The sequence below is a fragment of the Nannospalax galili genome, unplaced genomic scaffold, assembly GCF_000622305.1.
Source record: "Nannospalax galili isolate Female #2095 unplaced genomic scaffold, S.galili_v1.0 scaffold113, whole genome shotgun sequence".
In the NCBI taxonomy this organism is placed as follows: domain Eukaryota; kingdom Metazoa; phylum Chordata; class Mammalia; order Rodentia; family Spalacidae; genus Nannospalax; species Nannospalax galili.
Window position 1 is genome coordinate 3,636,547 of NW_008335444.1, and position 18,099 is coordinate 3,654,645.

The 18,099-nt window shown below is 38.5% G+C and overlaps 1 protein-coding gene across 5 annotated transcripts in view; it reads right to left on the reverse strand.

The window, feature by feature from the left end:
* Positions 1–18,099, reverse strand: part of Kif14 (kinesin family member 14) — an 81,210-nt gene that overhangs the window by 30,542 nt on the left and 32,569 nt on the right. For all 5 annotated transcript variants that reach the window (XM_029562152.1, XM_029562154.1, XM_029562153.1 and 2 more), the window contains exons 15-22: positions 15,506–15,608; positions 14,431–14,591; positions 12,096–12,243; positions 11,268–11,420; positions 8,562–8,688; positions 4,242–4,335; positions 3,861–3,990; positions 2,315–2,415 (exon numbers count right to left, since the gene is read on the reverse strand). In XM_029562152.1, the coding sequence (XP_029418012.1) occupies positions 2,315–2,415; positions 3,861–3,990; positions 4,242–4,335; positions 8,562–8,688; positions 11,268–11,420; positions 12,096–12,243; positions 14,431–14,591; positions 15,506–15,608 (1,017 nt within the window). The remainder of the gene's footprint in view (positions 1–2,314; positions 2,416–3,860; positions 3,991–4,241; positions 4,336–8,561; positions 8,689–11,267; positions 11,421–12,095; positions 12,244–14,430; positions 14,592–15,505; positions 15,609–18,099) is intronic.

Genomic DNA, 18,099 nt, shown 5'->3' on the forward strand with positions numbered 1-18,099 from the left:
TGTCAATTTCATTAAAAATTAATTTTTCTGTATGAAACTGTGTATTTTTAAAATGAAATGGAGATCTTTTTTAAAGGTTAAATCCTCATTCAATTTTATGTCTTATAGGGTTTATACTGCGTTCAATATTCTATAACTGTATTAATTCAACTGTGACCTAGAAACTTAAGAGCCACTTGTGAAAGAGCTGTACTCCTGCTCTGGAGTGTGTTACTGAATATGTTAAAGCTGTAATGAAATGCTTCTTCTAATTATGTAGTTATTAAAAATTTTTTAAAAATTTTACTTCATGTTAAATCGTAGAGGTGATAAACATTACCAGTGAAATCTAATTGATGACTTTATATCCATACTCAGGTACTAAGGATCCGAGTGTAACCGACTGTGACTAGTAATAATCAGATACACAAAGATTGAAGACACATGTACAAACATGTTAGCAGCATTAAAAATGTAGGAAACAGCATATCTTAAAATGAAATGGGTATCTTCTTTAAGGGGTTAAAGCTCACTCAATTTTATGTCTTACAGGGTTTATACTGAGTTCAATATTGTATGACTATATTAATTCAAGTGTGAACCTAAAAATTTACAGCCACCTTTGAAAGAGATGTATCCTTGTTCTGGAATGTGTTACTGAATATGTTAAAGCTGTAATAAAATGCTTCTAAAAAAAAAAACTTGAAAATTAAAAGTTTTAGTAAACAGTTGATGGAGGGGAAAAAATGTCATATTTGGGTCTGAGGTCAATCTCTGGGCCATGGGGCCACAGTTGGCTTAAGCTCTTCATGCTGGTATGGATCCTTGAAAGCGAAGAACCTGGTAGCAGGATGTGACTCTCCTGTCTGTACTTGGGACTGACAGCTGCCACCTTTCCCATTTAAAATACAGATTTTTCTTTTGTTAACATTCAAAATAATGATTGATTGCTTTTTCCTCCCTTAACAGAATGTTATTGTGGGTCACTCACTATAAACCTTAAGATTTGTAATAGATCACACTTCTAAAGAACAGTATGGAGCACCCTCAAAAGATTAAAAATAGGGGTTGGGGATTTAGCTCAGTGGTAGAGCGCTTGCCTAAGAAGCGCAAGGCCCTGGGTTCGGTCCTCAGCTCTGAAAAAAAAAAAGAAAGAAAAGAAAAAAAAGAATTTGTCCATACCCCTGCCCAGCAGTAGTTCTACAGTTAAGAATCTGTCCATACCCTGCCCAGCAGTAGTTCTAGTGAAGAATCTGTCCATACCCTGCCCAGCAGTAGTTCCAAAGTCCAAAAATGTCAAAAGTATTTGGGAGCTCTTACTGAATCCCTGAAATATTTTAGGGTTACCTCTCCAGAGTGGGTAATGTTAAAAAGGCCCATTAAAAAAATAAAAAAGAAAGAGTACATGAAGTTGTTCGGGAAAAAGTGATTGGGAGATATGGGAGGAGTTGTAGGGGAGGGAGTGGGTATGGATTTGATCAAAATACGTTATATGCACGTATGAAATTCTCTATAAATTTTTTTTAAAAAGTTACAAAACAACAACAACAACAACAAAAACCCAACAAAACTAAAGGGCTAAGTGTTCCAAGGCTAGGGTTTCCATACCATTTTACCTCTATAGTCTGAGCATCTGAGGTCTAAGCACAACTAGATTTTCCATGAAAACCATCTATTTACTATGAAAGTTTTTGTGTTTTAATAAGCAGTATTTGTCATATATAAATGTCCTCACACTGATTTATTCTTTTGTGGTGTTCATACTAACTTGACTGCATTTTAACATCTATAACTTACACCAAAACATCACAGATGATGTCAGATTCTTGAGAATTTAAAAGCAATGCCATTCTTTTTTTTTTTTTTAAGAATTTAGATTTATGACACTAGGTTGCTATTAAGACTAGTATAATGAAATACTAAGAGTTTTTTCCTCTTCTAGCAGACTAAAATATAAGTTAGTGCTCTATGTATTGTAACTGGATTGCTAACATATTATTCACTTTTATTTCTGGGTCCCTATTACAGACATACCTATCATAAGAGATCTCTTAAAACATATATAATAATAATAATACAAATAAAACGTGTGATAGAGTCGAGCATGGTGGCGCACGCCTTTAATCCTAGCACTCGGGAGGCAGAGGCAGTTGGATCTCTGTGCGTTCAAGGCCAGCCTGGTCTACATAGTGAGTCTGAGGTCAGCTGGGTTACAGGAAGACCTTACCTTGTCTCAAAAAAAAAAAAAAAAGTGTAATAGTATAATATATAACTTATATACTTATACACATATACACATGGAGAACAAGAAAACCAGTAACAAAAATGATTTTACCTCCTTCTAGAAAGTGAAGAAACTGGTGCATTTGTAATGTCTGGTTCCCATTCATCTTCAGGATCACAAAAGACATCCTCACCCCTGTTACCACCATTACTCTAAGAAATACAAAGTATATCATCCATTAATTATGGGTGAAACAACTTTTCACAACTAAGGGGGAAAAAGCTTTAGCAATTTGATTACTTTAAAACGTAGTCCTAATGCTTGAGTGATTTGCTAGTTTTATGGTTTTCATTACTATTATTACCATTATCTAAGCACTACAGAATATAATTCCAGGAGAGTCACATAATTTAAATTGGGAAAGTTGACAAATAGCAATAATAGAATTGGATACAAGTTACAACTATTTTATACATAAGTAAATAATAGAAGAAAAAACCTTCAAATTCATACTACTCACAAAACATCATAGTAAATCATATGTGATTCAAAGACATAAACCTTAAAATACAAGTGTAGAAGACTGACCAAAGTTCAGCAAACTCTTTGAATTATAAATACATTCAAACAGCAATTAAAAATGACTTGTATAAGCTGGGTGTAGTTAGGCATGCCTTTAATCCCAGCACTTGGGAGGCAGAAGCAGGCAGATCTCTGTGAGTTCGAGGCCCGTCTGGTCTGTCTCGCAAGTTCCAAGCCGGCTGAGGCTACAGGGAGAACCTATCTCAAAAAGACCAAAAAAGCAAAAAACAAATGTCTTGTATAGTCTCAGCACTCAGGAGGTAAAGGCAGGAGGATCAGGAGTTCAAGATCACCCTTAGCTATATAGTAGATTCAAAACTAATTTGAAAATAAAAGCCTATATAACTAAATAAAACCAAGAAAAAGATCACATAGGGTTGGGAAGACAGCTCAGACAGTAAAATACTTTCTATGCAAGTCTAAGAGCCTGAATATGGATAATCAGTGTACTGGATGGGAAGAAATAGGCAGATTCCCGGAGTTCAGTGGATAGCCAGGCCAGCTGAACTGATAAGATCCAGGTTCAGGGACAGACCCTGTCTCAAAAATAAGGCGGAGAGAGGCTGGAGAGATGGCTCAGTGGCTAAGAGCACTGGCTGTTCTTGCAGAGAACCTGGGTTCAGTTCCAAGCACCTACATGGCACCTAATAACCGTCCATAACTCCAGTTCCAGGAGATAACACCCTCTTCTGGCCTCTGTGGACATTGTATGACACAGGTGCACTTACATACATGCAGGCAATACATTCATACACATAAAATAAAAATAATAAATATTTAAAAAATTAGATATAGTGATCAAGCAAGACACTCTAGTGTCTAATACTATATATCTTCACAAATAAAAAAATTTGAAATAAAAAAGCACATTCCACCAAAAAAGTGGAATACAGAGTTGGGGGTGTGGTCGAGAATTTGCCCCGCAGATACAAGGCCATGGACTCAATCACTAATAATACACACAGTACACTTAGATCTTCTGCAAGAGCAGCAAGTACTTTTAACTCCTGAACCATCTCTCCAGTCCCCTCAGCTTTATTTTCAAAAGTTTATAGAGATTTTAATTATTACAAACCTCATAAAGTTCTTTCATTGCTGCAAGTTTAGATTCAAACTTTTCTAGACTCCAGAAAGTTGAAATCCCAAGTTTCAAGTTGCGAACCCGAATAGAAATGTCAGAACTACCTTTGTCTGTTGTATCATGTCTGAAAGAAACGCCAAATAAAAATGCTAAACCGAAAACCTACACACGCATTTATAACCAAGTTTCCTAGAGCAAAAAAACCTTCCATGAAAACTCAAGTTGACTAAAAATTAGTAACTTCCCCAAACTTATGATTTAAAACTCCTTCACTGGAGATTCTGATATCCTCTCTTCCCTAGGCAGACACTACTGTATAGACTTTAGAAAATCTAAACTTTAAAAAAATCATATATAGATATAAAAACTACTCACCTGCCAAAAACGTAGTATTTTTTAAATTTGTCACTGATGGCATTGGCTTCCTGGATCATCATGGAGAGTTTCATGGAGCTCCAATTTGGCTGAACTAATACAGAACATACACATTAGAATCGATATGCACATCTGATCACTATGCAGTTAAAGAGCACTGGCTGCTCTTGCAGAGGACCTGGGTTCGATTCCCAGCACCCACATGGCAACTAATGACCATCCTTAACTCCAGTTCCAGGGGATCTGACACCCTCTTCTGACCTCCATGGGCATTGCACAACATGGGTGCACCTATCTATAAGCAGGCATTACACTCATACACATAAAAATAGTAGTAATAATAAAATAAATCTTAAAAAAAAGTGCTGACATTAAATGAGCTGTCTCACCTGAAAAAAAAAAAGTCCTGACATTAAATGAGCTGTCTCACCTGAGTAGGAATGGTACAAAACTAAAAGAAAAAGGACATTGAAGAGAGAAAACAATACTGCCTTTTAATCTCAATATGTTTAAAGGATATTTTTCCTTCTTATTAATATTAAAATTTTTATAACTTTATTTATTGGGGAGAAGTGTGTGAACATCTGACAGTCAGCATGTGGCAGTCAGAGAACTTTTAGGAGACAGTTCTCTCTTTCCACCATGTGGGTCCTGGGGATCAAACTCAGGTGGTCAGGCTTGGCGGCAAGCACCTTTACATGCTGTGTCATCTCATCTGTCCGAGATTATTTTTCTAACTCTTTTCTTTATTTCTTTAATATCTAACTTCTCTAAAGCATCAGGCAGGATGCTCTACTATAGGCTGACATACAGAATGATGCCCCCTTTTAACTTTTCTAACAAAGATACAAAGATCAAAAAGGGAAGCCAGTGGTATGGCTTGGCAGAAAATCACTAGCATGAGGTCCCGAGTTTAATCCCCATACCACAAAAATAGATGCATGAATAATTAACAGAAAGAAAACAATTTATAGTCTACAGTTCCATTTTCACAATTTAATATTCTTTTTTCCTGTAATGCTAGGGATTGACCCCATGGCTTTTCACATGCTAAGCACATTCCTATCACTTACCTACATCCCTAGCCCCTAAATTTGAGGTTTTACCATAAATATTTTTGGGAGTGGGAGCAGGCAAGATGGCTCAGTGGGTAAAGGCCTCCAAGCCTGATAACCTTAGTTCCATTCCAAAACCTACATGGTGGGAAAAGAACAGATTTCTACAAGTTGTAATCTGACCTGCACAAATGCATCATGGTGAGCACACCCACACAAACAAAATAAACAAACACAAATTTAAAAAATAAAAACAAATACTTTGGGGGGGGGGGTAGGTGCAGAGAGATAGCTCAGCAAGTAAAAGCTTCTGCCCTGAAACCCTGATGACCTGAGCTCCATTCCCAAATTCCACATAAAAAGTCAGACGCAGCGGCATGCATCTGCAATCCCAGCAATGACAGTGAGAAGGATGAACGGTGAGCAGGCCAAAGCTAGCTGCTGGCTAGCAAGCTTGGAGTATGTGGTGAAGTGGCAGAAACTAGAGACAAAGAGATGCTGTCTCAAAGTGGAAGGTGAGAACTGACTGCCAAAAATTTTCCTCAGATCTATACCCCTGCTCTGTGGCACTAGCGTGTATGCACACAGACATTACTTTCAAATAATGTAAATTTAAGAAAAACTTTTTGGAAGAATTAAACCTGTTATTCATATGGAAAAGCAATCAAGTGCTCATTGTAATACACTGTTCTAGGCCCTGACAAAAACAAAACAAGTTATTGCAATGTATTTGTCTCTAGCAACAGATATGATAGAAGTAATATTCCCAAAGTTATTTTAAATAGAAGCTACAGAACATACACAACATAACTCTTAAATATTTTTACTTGAATCTGATTGGCCTGCAGATCTAACTACCCTTTCCTAGAGTACAAGGAACAGAGAAACATGCTGTGTTTCTACACACTAAAAATGAACAACAAAAGCCAAAATAGACAAACAGGGTTCTATCAAACTAAAAAAGCTTCTGTACATCAAAGGAAACAATCAACAGAGGAAAGAGACAACCTACAGAACGGCTGAACATATTTGGAAACCATAGACCTGATAGTTAGTATCTAGTATGTGTATATATAACTAATACAACTTAATAGTAAGAAAACAACCCTATTCAATAACGAACCAAAATGCCTGACTCTCCTATGCCCCAGCACCCCCACCCACCACCCTCCAACCAGTCACAATGAAAAAGTCTACAACATCACTATCAATCATCAGGGAAATGAAAATCACTACTACAATGCACACTAATTTAACTTAATTAAAAATTTTTAATTAAGAGTAATTCCATTCATGAGAGTTCTTCTGTCATGATACATACCAATGGCCTCACCTCTTAATACCTCAATTTGGGGGTTTGAATTTCAATAAATTAATTTGGAGTGAGGAGGACACAGATATTCAGTCTACAGGACTGCTGCAGCTATTCTAAAAACTGAGTATCTAAAAACCATTCATACAAATTTATTTACATACAAAAAGCCAGCATCTAGAAATCAAACTTTCTTTTCCTTCATTTTTCTTTCATTTATTTGACACTGGTGACACCCAAAATTGCCTCCATCAGATTGCCCTGTAAACATGTCTGTGGGGCATTTTCTTGATTGCTGGTGATGTGGGAGGGCCCAGTCCATCACTAGACAGTGGGCCTGGGCTATATAAGAAAGGAAGCTGAGCATGAGCCTGGAAGCAAGCCAGTAAGTAGTGATCCTCCATGGTCTCTGTGTCAGTTCCTGACTCCAGATTCCTGCCTTGAGCGCCTCTTGGCTTCCCTCAATGATCGGCTGTAACCAATGAACCCTTTCCTCCCCAAGTTGCTTTTGGTCATGGTGTTTATCACAGCAACAGAAAGCAAACTAGGCCACGAACTACTGGAGGCCAGAAAGCTGAGCTCCCAGGGCACACAGGAAATGGTCACAGTCCTTTTGGGGCTTGTGGCTTAGATCAAGAGACAAGAGTAAAGCGTGGTGGTGTGCCCCTGTAATCCCAGCATTTGGGAGGCTGAATCATCCTGAGATTAAGACCATATATAATGAGTTCCAGGTAGCCTGGGCTACAGAGTGAACCCTATCTTGAAGGTGTAGAGGTGTGGGAGAGAGATTGAGACCAAGAAGATGAAAAAATTGTGTTGTGTAATAGCAAGTGAATGAAGGGTTACATAGTGGAAACCCCTCTTAAATACCAACTCACATCATTCATGCACCTTTAGAGCAACTACAGTGGAACTGGAATAATTGGCGAGTGGTGGTTCTAGAGGTGATCTTGGAAAGGGAATGCTGGGGTTAGAGGGGAAGCATGTGGCCACAGTTAAACGTAGGCTGTTGTCTTGATTTTTACTTGGGTGCTCACTGCGTTCTAAAAGACTAATCTGGGGGCCGGAGAGATGAGTCAGCAGTTAAGAGCACTGGCTGCTCTTGCAGAGGACTAGGGTTTGGTTCCCAGCACCCACATAATGACTAACAACTTAGTAATGCCAGTTCCAGGGGATCCCATGCCCTCTTCTTTCCTCTTTGGGCATTGCACTTGGTGCATTTACATACATGCATGCAAACACTCATACGCATAAAAATAAATAAATACAAATAAAAAACTAATCTGAAGGGAGGGACAGAGGGAAGGTGGGGGCCAGGCAAGGACCAGTCATGAAAGTGTGTGTATCCTGAGTTGAGGACCATGACTAAGTGATGTGCTTGAGGTTCGCATAAAAATGCAAATTTCTGAGCCCTGGCCTCAGATAAACCTGGCATTCCATATGTATTGCTGTGGCAGGACCAGGGCGGCAGTGCGTCTGGCTGGCCGCCAGAGGGCACGCGCATAGCCATGACCTCCACCTGCCGGTGGGGTTTTATTTTTACAACAGGGAAGCAGAGTGGATCTGGGAGGAGGGCTGCTTTGCTGCAAGTTCGCATAGCGGTGGTGGTGGTGGTGGGGCTCCCTCGGGAGAACAGAAAGCAAACTAGGCCACTGGGCAAACATTGTATCACTGAATTATATACTCAGCCAAGCATTTTATCTTTTTTTTTTTTTTTTTTTTGAGACAGGGTCTCCTTGTAGCCCCAGCTGTACTGGAACTCACTCTGTAGACCAGGCGGGTGGCCTCGAAATCACAAAGATCTGCCTGCCTCTGCCTCCCAAGCGCTGGGATTAAAGGCGTGTACTACCACACCTGGCTCAGCAAAGCATTTTAAATATATAAAGGCAACTAACATTTTAGCAATTATATTATACTTTAGAAAAGTGTACATTAAAATCAGCACATACTCACTTGTAAAAGTTTTATCCTTATTTCCCCGATTCTGCTGAAGAATTTGTACTTCTTTAGCAATTTTTTGCTTTTCAAGTTCTAAAGCTTCTAGGATTCTTGCATGACGGATGCTATGGTCTTCTAAAGCCTGATTGATATTCATTCACAAAGACCAGTACATGAGGATATGCAAAGAGAGGAATTATAAAATCAGAGAAGACAGCTATGTTCATTTGCTTTACCATACTAGCCATTTTGATTTTTTAAAAAAATATTTTATTTATTTTTATTTTATATTTATGAGTGTATTGCCTCATGTATGTAAGTGCACTTGTGCCATGTAATGCTTGCAGAGGTCAGAAGAGGGTGTCAGATCCCCAGGAACTGAAGTTAAGAGACAGTTGTCAGTTGCCATGTGAGTGCTAGAAATTGAACCCAGGTCCTCCACAAGAGCAGCCAGTGCTCTTAAGCACTGAGCCATCTCTCCAGCCCCTCATTTTAATATTTATATATACCTACAGTATCATATTGTTTATCTTACATATACACAATAAAATCTTTTCAAAAAACTGATCAAAAGGGGCTGAGGAGATGGCTCAGTGGGCAAAGTACTTGCTACACAAGCATGACGACCTGAGTTTGTATCCCCAGCACCCACTTAAAAGGTCAAGTATCAGCTGTAACCTCAGTGCTGGGGGAAAGAGACAGTACAGTCCAGGGCTCATTGGCCAGACAATCTAGCCCAAACCAGCAAGTTCCAAGTTCATTGAGAGACTCTCAACAAATAAGATAAAGAAGCAACTGAGAAAAACATCCAGACAATCAACCTCTAGCCTCCATATGTACCCACATGGGCAAGCATACTCACACACATGCATACACACGAAAATGAAATAAAAAAGAAATTTCACCCTTTAATACTCATGTCATTAAGAATGCATGGTTAACATTTTATTGACCACAAAATGTCTTTTAGAATTTATAAAATTTCTTAATATGATTTTTTCCCCACAATAATATCATTAGTATTTTTTAAAATGTTTGTTTGTAGCAGGGCGTGGTGGTGCACACCTTTAATCCCAGCACTTGGGAGGCAAAGGCGGGCAGATCTTAGTGTGTTTGAGGCCAGCCTGGTATACATAGCGAGTTCCAGGACAGCTGGGGCTACAGGGAGACCCTGTCTAAAAAAGACAAAAAAAGAAAATGTTTGTTATTATTGTGTCCGTGTGGGTATGCTCACGCTACAGCACACATGTGGAGGTCAGAGGACAACTCTCTGGAGTTGGTTCTGTCCTTTCATCTTGACAAAGGCTCCAGGGGTCATCAGGCTTGCATGGAAAGCTCTTTACCCACTGAGCCATCTCACTGGCCCATCATTAGAAATTTTTGATGGCAGAGATCAATATTTTTCTTCCCATTGCTAGGAAGTAAAGAATCTTTAGGAAAAGGAAAAAAAAAAAAAAAAAAAGGGAAAACTTGCTCAAAAAAGTATAATACTCAAGAACATTTTTTGACCGAAGAAGTTAAACTCAAGGCACAAAAACCCATAGTGAGACCCTGTCTCTAAAAACCAAACCAAACAAAATAACAACTAAATAAATAAATAAACAGGCTGGGTGTGGTGGTACACACTTTTAAGCCCAAGCACTTGGGAGGCAGAAGCAGGAGGATCTCTGAGTTCAAGGCCAGCCAAGGCTACATAGTGAGACCCTGTCTTAAAAAAAACAAAAAAACAAAAAATACTAGTTCAAATAAACTTGATAATAGTCCACTAAGAAGTGTGTTACAAGATTTAAACAGTTGTTTTGCTCCTGATGTCTGATGTGCCTTTCACTCTGCATCTAAATTGACTAGCAGTGTGTCAAAAGCACATCATACTGCCAGTACTTGAGACTGTTAGAGGCATTTCTATACCTACCCTCAGCTCTGTTCTTCCTTAGTCCACAAACTTGGAAAAAAGAGAATAAAATGACCACTTAAGAGTAAAACCTTAAGATCAGGAAATAAGGAATCAGGCCAAGATTAAAACAGTGGCCCTTGAAAGTCATTCATAGAATCTCCTTAGGGCTTGTTAAAACATGCTCTGGGATGAGCCCCAAAGTTTCTGACTCAGTGCTTCTGAAGAGGGACCTCTGGATTTCTAACATGTTCCTAGAAGAGCGATACTCCTCATCTAGGGAACTGGTTCACTTCAAGAACCACTATAAAGAGACAGAATGGCCAAATATTAGCAAGGTGACTGAAGACATTAACACTATAACATTCTGATTTTATCTTTCAGTCTATTGAACCTGGTTGTTATAAATTGGCCCCAGAAAGCTGCCTTTGTCCTCAGTGAGATGGAAGAAACAGATATCAAAAGCTCCACTGGGAGTTCTCTTAGGAAACCGCCGGCTGGCTCTAACCCTTCTTCCTACTACATTTTGGGCCCTGGTGCCATGTCCCCCATTTACATTATTCAGCAAGTCTGATGACAGGACAGCTGTAGACACACACAAATCAAAAACTAAAATGGAGCTAAGGAAATGAGAGCGCTGTCTCTTCCAAAGTATCTATGTGATGGGAATGACAGACTAAATGGAACCAGGATAGCTCTCAAGGAGCCATTCTCATTGAGAGACTTGGATTAGGCTCTCTTATCAAGACATCACATGATTAACAAGAGGAACAAAAGCCTAATTCTCAAAACAGCACAGATGAGGTATCTCATCTCATCAAGAGAATTACCTGCTTTGCAGCCAGAGTCTCCATTTCCAGCCGTTTTTTGTTGACATATACTTCCTGTTCAAGATGCTGCTTTGCCTTTTCTAATTCTTCAATTTTGTGATTAGCTTTTTGGTTATTTATTTCCTGCATTTTCTTCCTTTGAGACTCTTCTCTCTTTAAAGAACATTAATGAAAATTAACCCAGGCAAAAATGCAAAGCAGTTTTTCAAAGAAAGTACCCCTAAAAGTATAAAAGTGCTGCCTTCTAATCAATGTACAAGAAATTACCAATAGAAAAGCTGGACCATAGGGTCTCCATTTCACTCAGGTTAGCTAATCCAAACAGAATGAATGTCACTAGTCTAACTTTTGGGGGTACAATCCTTTAAAATTGGTTTCTAGGACTGAACGGTTGTCACTAAATCACAGCAAGGAGCCAATAAAGACAAAAGTCTATTCTCTTTTTCTGGCAGCCACAATCAACTTGCTTCACGAAGTAAAATTCAAGAGTGCCAAAACTCACCATGGCTTGAACTCTACTGTCTGAAAATCCTCTAATTCCATTTTAAGAACATAATTTTTAAAAAAAAATTGAGATAGCCCCTCATGTACCCCAGGCTAACCTTGAACTTGCTATGTAACTGCACTTGAACTCCTGACCCTCCTGTCTCCACCTCTCAAGTGCTGGGATTGCAGGTGTGCACCACCATGCTTATGGATCATACCCAGGACCTCATTCATGCTAGACAAGCACTCAAATGACTAGGCATCCCAGCCCTGGAGGGAATCAGTTTTACAGTCACACATCACTTTGGGTAATTATCAGAAAAAAAGTCAATTCTGTGTTACCAGCTCTGCTTCCAGCGCTTGTATTCTGCTTTCATATGCAGTTTTTTGGGAAGAAAGTTCCCGCTGAGCCATTTCTTTTGCAATTTGGATTCCCTGCATCATTTCTTCCTTTGCTTTCAACTGGGCCTCTTTTATTTCTGCTTCAAGTCTACAATGTAGCAAGATATTTTTAGAATACGTGAAGAATATTTTATATACTCAAATAGTCACTAATTATATTAAATGTTTTCTATTGAAAAAAAACATTTAAATCAAATCTTAAAATTTAATTTCTGGCATTGTATCCAGTGTTCTCAAAATTTTCAGTGATTCTGAATTGCTTGTTTCCATACAAAAAAATATAATACTATAAAAAGGGGGCTAATGAGATACCCTAGTGGGGGATGCGTTGCTGCTATGTGTGAAGCCCTTGATTAGAGTAAAATGATACTTCATACATCAGTAACCTTTAACTTGTGTCTAAGTCACAGTTTTGGAAAATACTGAAATGACTCTAAAAGCACATGACAAGAGCTGAGACAGCAGAGACTGTACCATGTTATTTTCAGCCATTTATAATAATGTGCTGTTTTAAAGCAAAACAGTAACTTTGTCACCACTCACATACAGGGGGAAAAACATCAGTGCGTACAGAACACCAAATAGCTTTTTTCTTCCCAATAAAAATCAATGCTTTAGCATCACAATGTATAGAAATTTCATTCCCAATTTTACTGAAAAAGAATTAACAATGTCCTACGTAAGAGGGCTGATGTTTCCAGGCTTGAAGAGAATGAAGAATTCCTGCCTAATGGATTCAGGTTCTGGTTCACTGAGATAAGGAAGTGGGTAGTGGTGATGGTTATAGACTATGGAGATCTTAAATGACTAATATGGGCCAGGTGTGGTGGTGCATGCCTTTAATCCCAGCACTCAGGAGGCAGAGGCAGGCAGATCTCTGTAAGTTCCAGGCCAGTTGGGGGCTGCAGGGAGACCCTATCTCAAAAAAGTAAAAAAAAAAAAAAAAAGGATTAACATGGTAAATGTTTTACTACAATAACAAAAATTAAAGAGGGCAAAAATAGGTTTGGGCTTTTTAAAAGATGACAGAGCAGTTATATACCACGGATATATATCTCTCTCTCACTGAGGTGTATCTCTCTCACACTGAGGTGTACCTTCAGCCCTCTTTTTACTCTTTGTTTTGAAACAGTCTTGCTAAGTTTCCCAAGCTTACAAGGATATTGTCTAATTCAGAGATCCTGCAATACTGCATGGACTAAAACTAAGTACAAGAAAACCAAGTATGCGCTCACTCCTTCAGTCCAACTCCTCAGAGGACTAACTTCTAATGGTCTCAAGACTACTCTACAGACATCTTTTTAAAAATTTTTTAATTTTTAATTTATGTGTATGCATGTATTACCTGCATATAGGTAAGTGTGTCATGCAATGCCACGGAGGTCAGAAGAGGCTATCAGATCCCCTGAGACTGGAGTTACAGACAGTTGTTAGCTGCCATGTGGGTGCTGGGATTTGAACCTGGGTCTTCTGCAAGAACGACCAGTGTTCTTAACCGCTGAGCCATCTCTCCAGCCCCAGGACTACTTTAGGGACATCTTATCCCCCTACAAATGTCTGCTGTACTCGAGTGATAATCAATCTTCTCAATCTGGATACAGGTTCATTTTGGTAATTTAGAATTATCATGGAAACAACCTCCGGGCATGCGTGTGAAGGAGTTCTAGATTGAGTTAGCTGAGGTGGGAAGCACCACTCCACGGGTGGAGTCCTGGACTAAACAAAAAGGAGAAACCTAGCTGAGCACCACTACTTATCTCTCTCCACTTCCAGACTACGAGTGTCATGTGACTAGCTGCTTTATGCTCCTGATGCCATTCCTTCCCTGCCATGATGGTCTATACCCTCAAACTCTGAGCCCAAATAAACCCTTCCTTCCTTCCTTAAGTTGCATTTGTCAGGTATTTGTCAAAACAATGAGAAAAGTAACTATTACACCTGGTTCAGACCAGGTGTCCCCCATAAGCTCTCACATCACACAGTACAGGATCCTGTCAGAGCTTTGTATCACAACTATCTGACAGCTCCAGATGATGAGTTCCTCTAGGGAGGAAGGTAAGTGTCTATTATTCTTTGTATCTCTAGCATTTGGTACAGTGAGACATACAAAAGATGCTCAATATGTGCTTGCTGAGTGGATGCCAAGATAAAAAAAAAAAAAAAAACTATATCACAAGAAACCAACACCCAACAGTTAACTACAGAAACCTAGAAGGAATTAAACCTGCCATGCACCTTTCTCACATTTACTACTTCTGTCACTAATAACACTTACTGTGATCTCTGTGCCATAAGTAACTCATTTTTGGCAAATTCAAAGTCTTTTGGACCTTCACTTGTAAGAGTATTTCTACTGGATGGTTTTCTTCCTTTCTGGACTTCAACTGGATGATTAAATCTAAAATAATGATCTCCACCAAGAATCACCCGATCACCCTAAAGCACAGAAATGATTTAATATTCAAGGTGAGTCCAAATGAAAAAATTACAAACTTTCCTGAAAATGAGAAAATACATTTAAAAGTTCAAGGATAAAACAATAAAATATTGACAATGGTTTCCTATGAGAGATAAAATAGTGTTTTTATTTTTCCATTATCCCTTTAACTGAATAAGTTAAGATAATATAGTATTACTAATTATGAACATTAAAATTACAGCAACTGTCACGTCTGTTAAATATTTTCCATATAGAAAATATTGTTAAGTACTTTACATGTGTATATGTGTGTGTGTGTGTGTGTGTGTGTGTGTGTGTGTGTGTGTGTGAGTGTAAAATCTTACAACTCATAAGATACATATCCCAATTTTGGGAAAGAGGAAATTAAAGCACATGACTTTAATAACAGCAGACACTCTTTGCAAGCAGTAGTGTTAAAACCATATGCAATTTTTTTTGTTTAATTCTCCATTACCCGTGAAGAGTGGAAAACAGAGAATGAGCATTTACTTTTGCTTGCCTTCAACAGCATATGCCAATTCTCCTGAAATAATTATCAATCATGCTCTAAAAACTGCCCTAACTGGGTGATATCTAGTTAAATAACCTCACAAAGATCACAGCACAGGTGACAGGGAATTTCACCCCCCCCCGCCGTGGCTTGATTCCAAAACCCAGGTCTTTACAGGGCACACAGTGATGCTGTCAGTGGTGAGTTCAGTCCCTGTTAACAGTATTATAACTTCTCTTTGTACAAAGGAAAGCAATTAATGAATAAATTGAATTTTTAAAATGTTAAAGTTCTTAACCCAGCTCAGTTCTGCGGGGAGGAGAAAAATAGGACTGTAAGAAATTAAATGACATGCCCCAAGCCAAATAGTTTCTTACTCTGTAATACCTATCAACTTACATGATGCAACATTGTGGGCTCCAAAATATGTTTTCCATTTACATATGTCTTTGCTTCTCCATCTGGGATAATACTCACTGTCCCTCCAAAATTTTTGATAGTACTGTTAAAATGAAAAAAAATTAAAAAAAAACATATTGTTATAATTATAGGACATCCTATAAAGTAAGAAAAAGGTAAGATGGAGTAAGCTGGCTTGGATTATTCCTTTGGCATGAAGGTTCATACCAATTTATATCAACAATAACTTAAAATTATCTTATTTCCCCCAAGCAGACTTCTAAGTTTGGTGAAAAATGCCTGGTACCCTAGCAATTGTGTCCACCAATGGTAGGAAGAATTTTCACCATACTTTGATGAAAAATACCCCAGGAAAAACCAAAACCAAACCAACCTTTCTTGAACATAAAAAAATTCAAGTAAAAAAACACAATATTAATAATGACCAAGAGGAATAGTTTTGAGTGTTTTTATTTTCTAAGTTCTGGTAGCTTATAAATGATTATATCCCTAGTCCTATAAATGAACTGCAGAAATGGAAAATACATTTTATCCCTCATGAAAAGTGAGGTATTACATAAGAAGGAAAAGCAGAGAAAGAAAGCATAGTTTTAGTCATTAACTAAATAGGCCTTGAAAGTAAGATATGAAAAATCAGTTAAAAATACCGCATATTCTTTGGAGAATTTTAATCAGAAAACAGTAAATTTCAAAGAGAAATTCATCTTTGAGCTATCAGTCTAAAAGAGAAAACTGCAAGAAAAGCTGACCTTTAAATCACTGATTAGGCTCCAAGATTCATAATTAGACAATGAAAGTTCAATTACCGGCCCCCCCACAAAGAATCTGAGAAAAACAGTTCACTCTTAAACAGTATATCCCTTCTACTAGTAAGCTCTTAATCAAGGTAAAGTTTTAACAATGCTCACTTGTTCTCATCCCTTCCCTTGCCTACTGCCATCAAAAGTCCAGTAGGCTAGCATTCTGAACTCTGTAATATCCAGTTTCAACCAGCCATCTCCTTCATCTGCCATTGTTGTCCCATTTGAGCCCCATCTCACACTCAAGCAACTACATCAGCATCTTCTTTGGAGTTATTCCTTCGACAAAGACCATCCTCTTCCTTATCTCCCTCATCCTTCAAACCTCAGCATCCCTGCTAGTCCTCTAGAAAGCTTTTCTTTGGAGCTGTCAGAAGTGAATTCTTCCATTCCATAAGGTATTCATTGCTCATCAAGCACTGGATACAGGCATTACTGAGAACTCAAGTCTCTATTCATTGAACCCCCTGTAAGCCAGATGTGTCAACAGTGAAGACAGATGAGAAAGCAGCTCTCATGAGCCCCATGTTTAGTAAGACTGACGAATGTGCCAAATGGAAAGTAAGTACAGAGTTCAGGGCAAGAAAGCATCCTAGTCCCCTAGTGAACTCTTCATTCTTTGGTTTAGTTCTGTATCTTTGCCACTGATAGAACTTCTGCTACATTTATTTGTTAAATGAAATAATTAACAGAATAGCAGAAGGGCCAGAAGAACAAGGGGATCTTCCCTACCAGATTAAAAACTCACATTACAACTCAAGTAATCGGGCCAACTGTATGGTTTTAAACACTCAAAAGGACAGTAGAGCCAAAGATTAAAGTGATCAGTATATTTCTTTAAGAGTTCAAGGGACTACACTTCTCAGACATTAGACTTAAGTCCACATAAAATGTGATCTAGACAATTATTTCTCACTGATGATTTTGTTTTGAATCAGAAAGTGCTGCTCAGATGTAAGACTTCAAATCTTGGTCTGCAATACTGTAGTGCCCACCTGTAGCTAAGGGAGACAACCGGGTATTGTTCTAAAATGATGGCTAAATTTTTTTCTCCCCCTATCTAGAAGCCCGTCAAGAAATTCCAATGGACTCTGATATGAACATTTGAAATTTTCCCTGTTCTGACCTTTTTCTGGTTCCCCGTCTAGAACTTGTAGTGCTAACTATTCTTGCCTTTACTTCTCCTTCACATCTCCTGTCAAGGACTTTCTTTTCTCCCTACATTTAAGAGCTATGCAATCTGGGAGTCTTTAGATAGACCCACTGAAGGGGTACCCCAATTGCCTCATCCTGTGTCCCTGTTCATTCAGCATGGCAAAAGCCAAAGAGGTCTGTGTCCCAATTTCCCATCAGCAATTTGGGTAATCTCTTCAGGGGATGGTGTGATAAGAATAGGAGGTAGGAATTGGCTAGGCAATTAGAATAAAAAGACCCCAAAGAAAAGTACCCAGTTTCTTGGTTAAAAATCAAAATGTCCTTGGGCCTCTTAGCAACATTCTCTGTTCTAAAGGCCAAAAATGTCAAAAGTATTTAGGAGCTCTTCTCTAATCCCTAGAAGATTTTAGGGTTACCTCTTCAGAGGGAAGAATGTTAAAGTAGCAAAAAGCCCCATTTAAAAGAAAGAAAGAAAGAAAGAAAGCATGAAATTACCAGAAAAAAAGTGATGGGGGGATATGGGGGGGGCTGGAAGGGAGGGAGTAGGCATGGATTTGATCAAGACACCTTATATGCATGTATGAAATTCTCAATAAATTATTTATTTTAAAAAAAGAA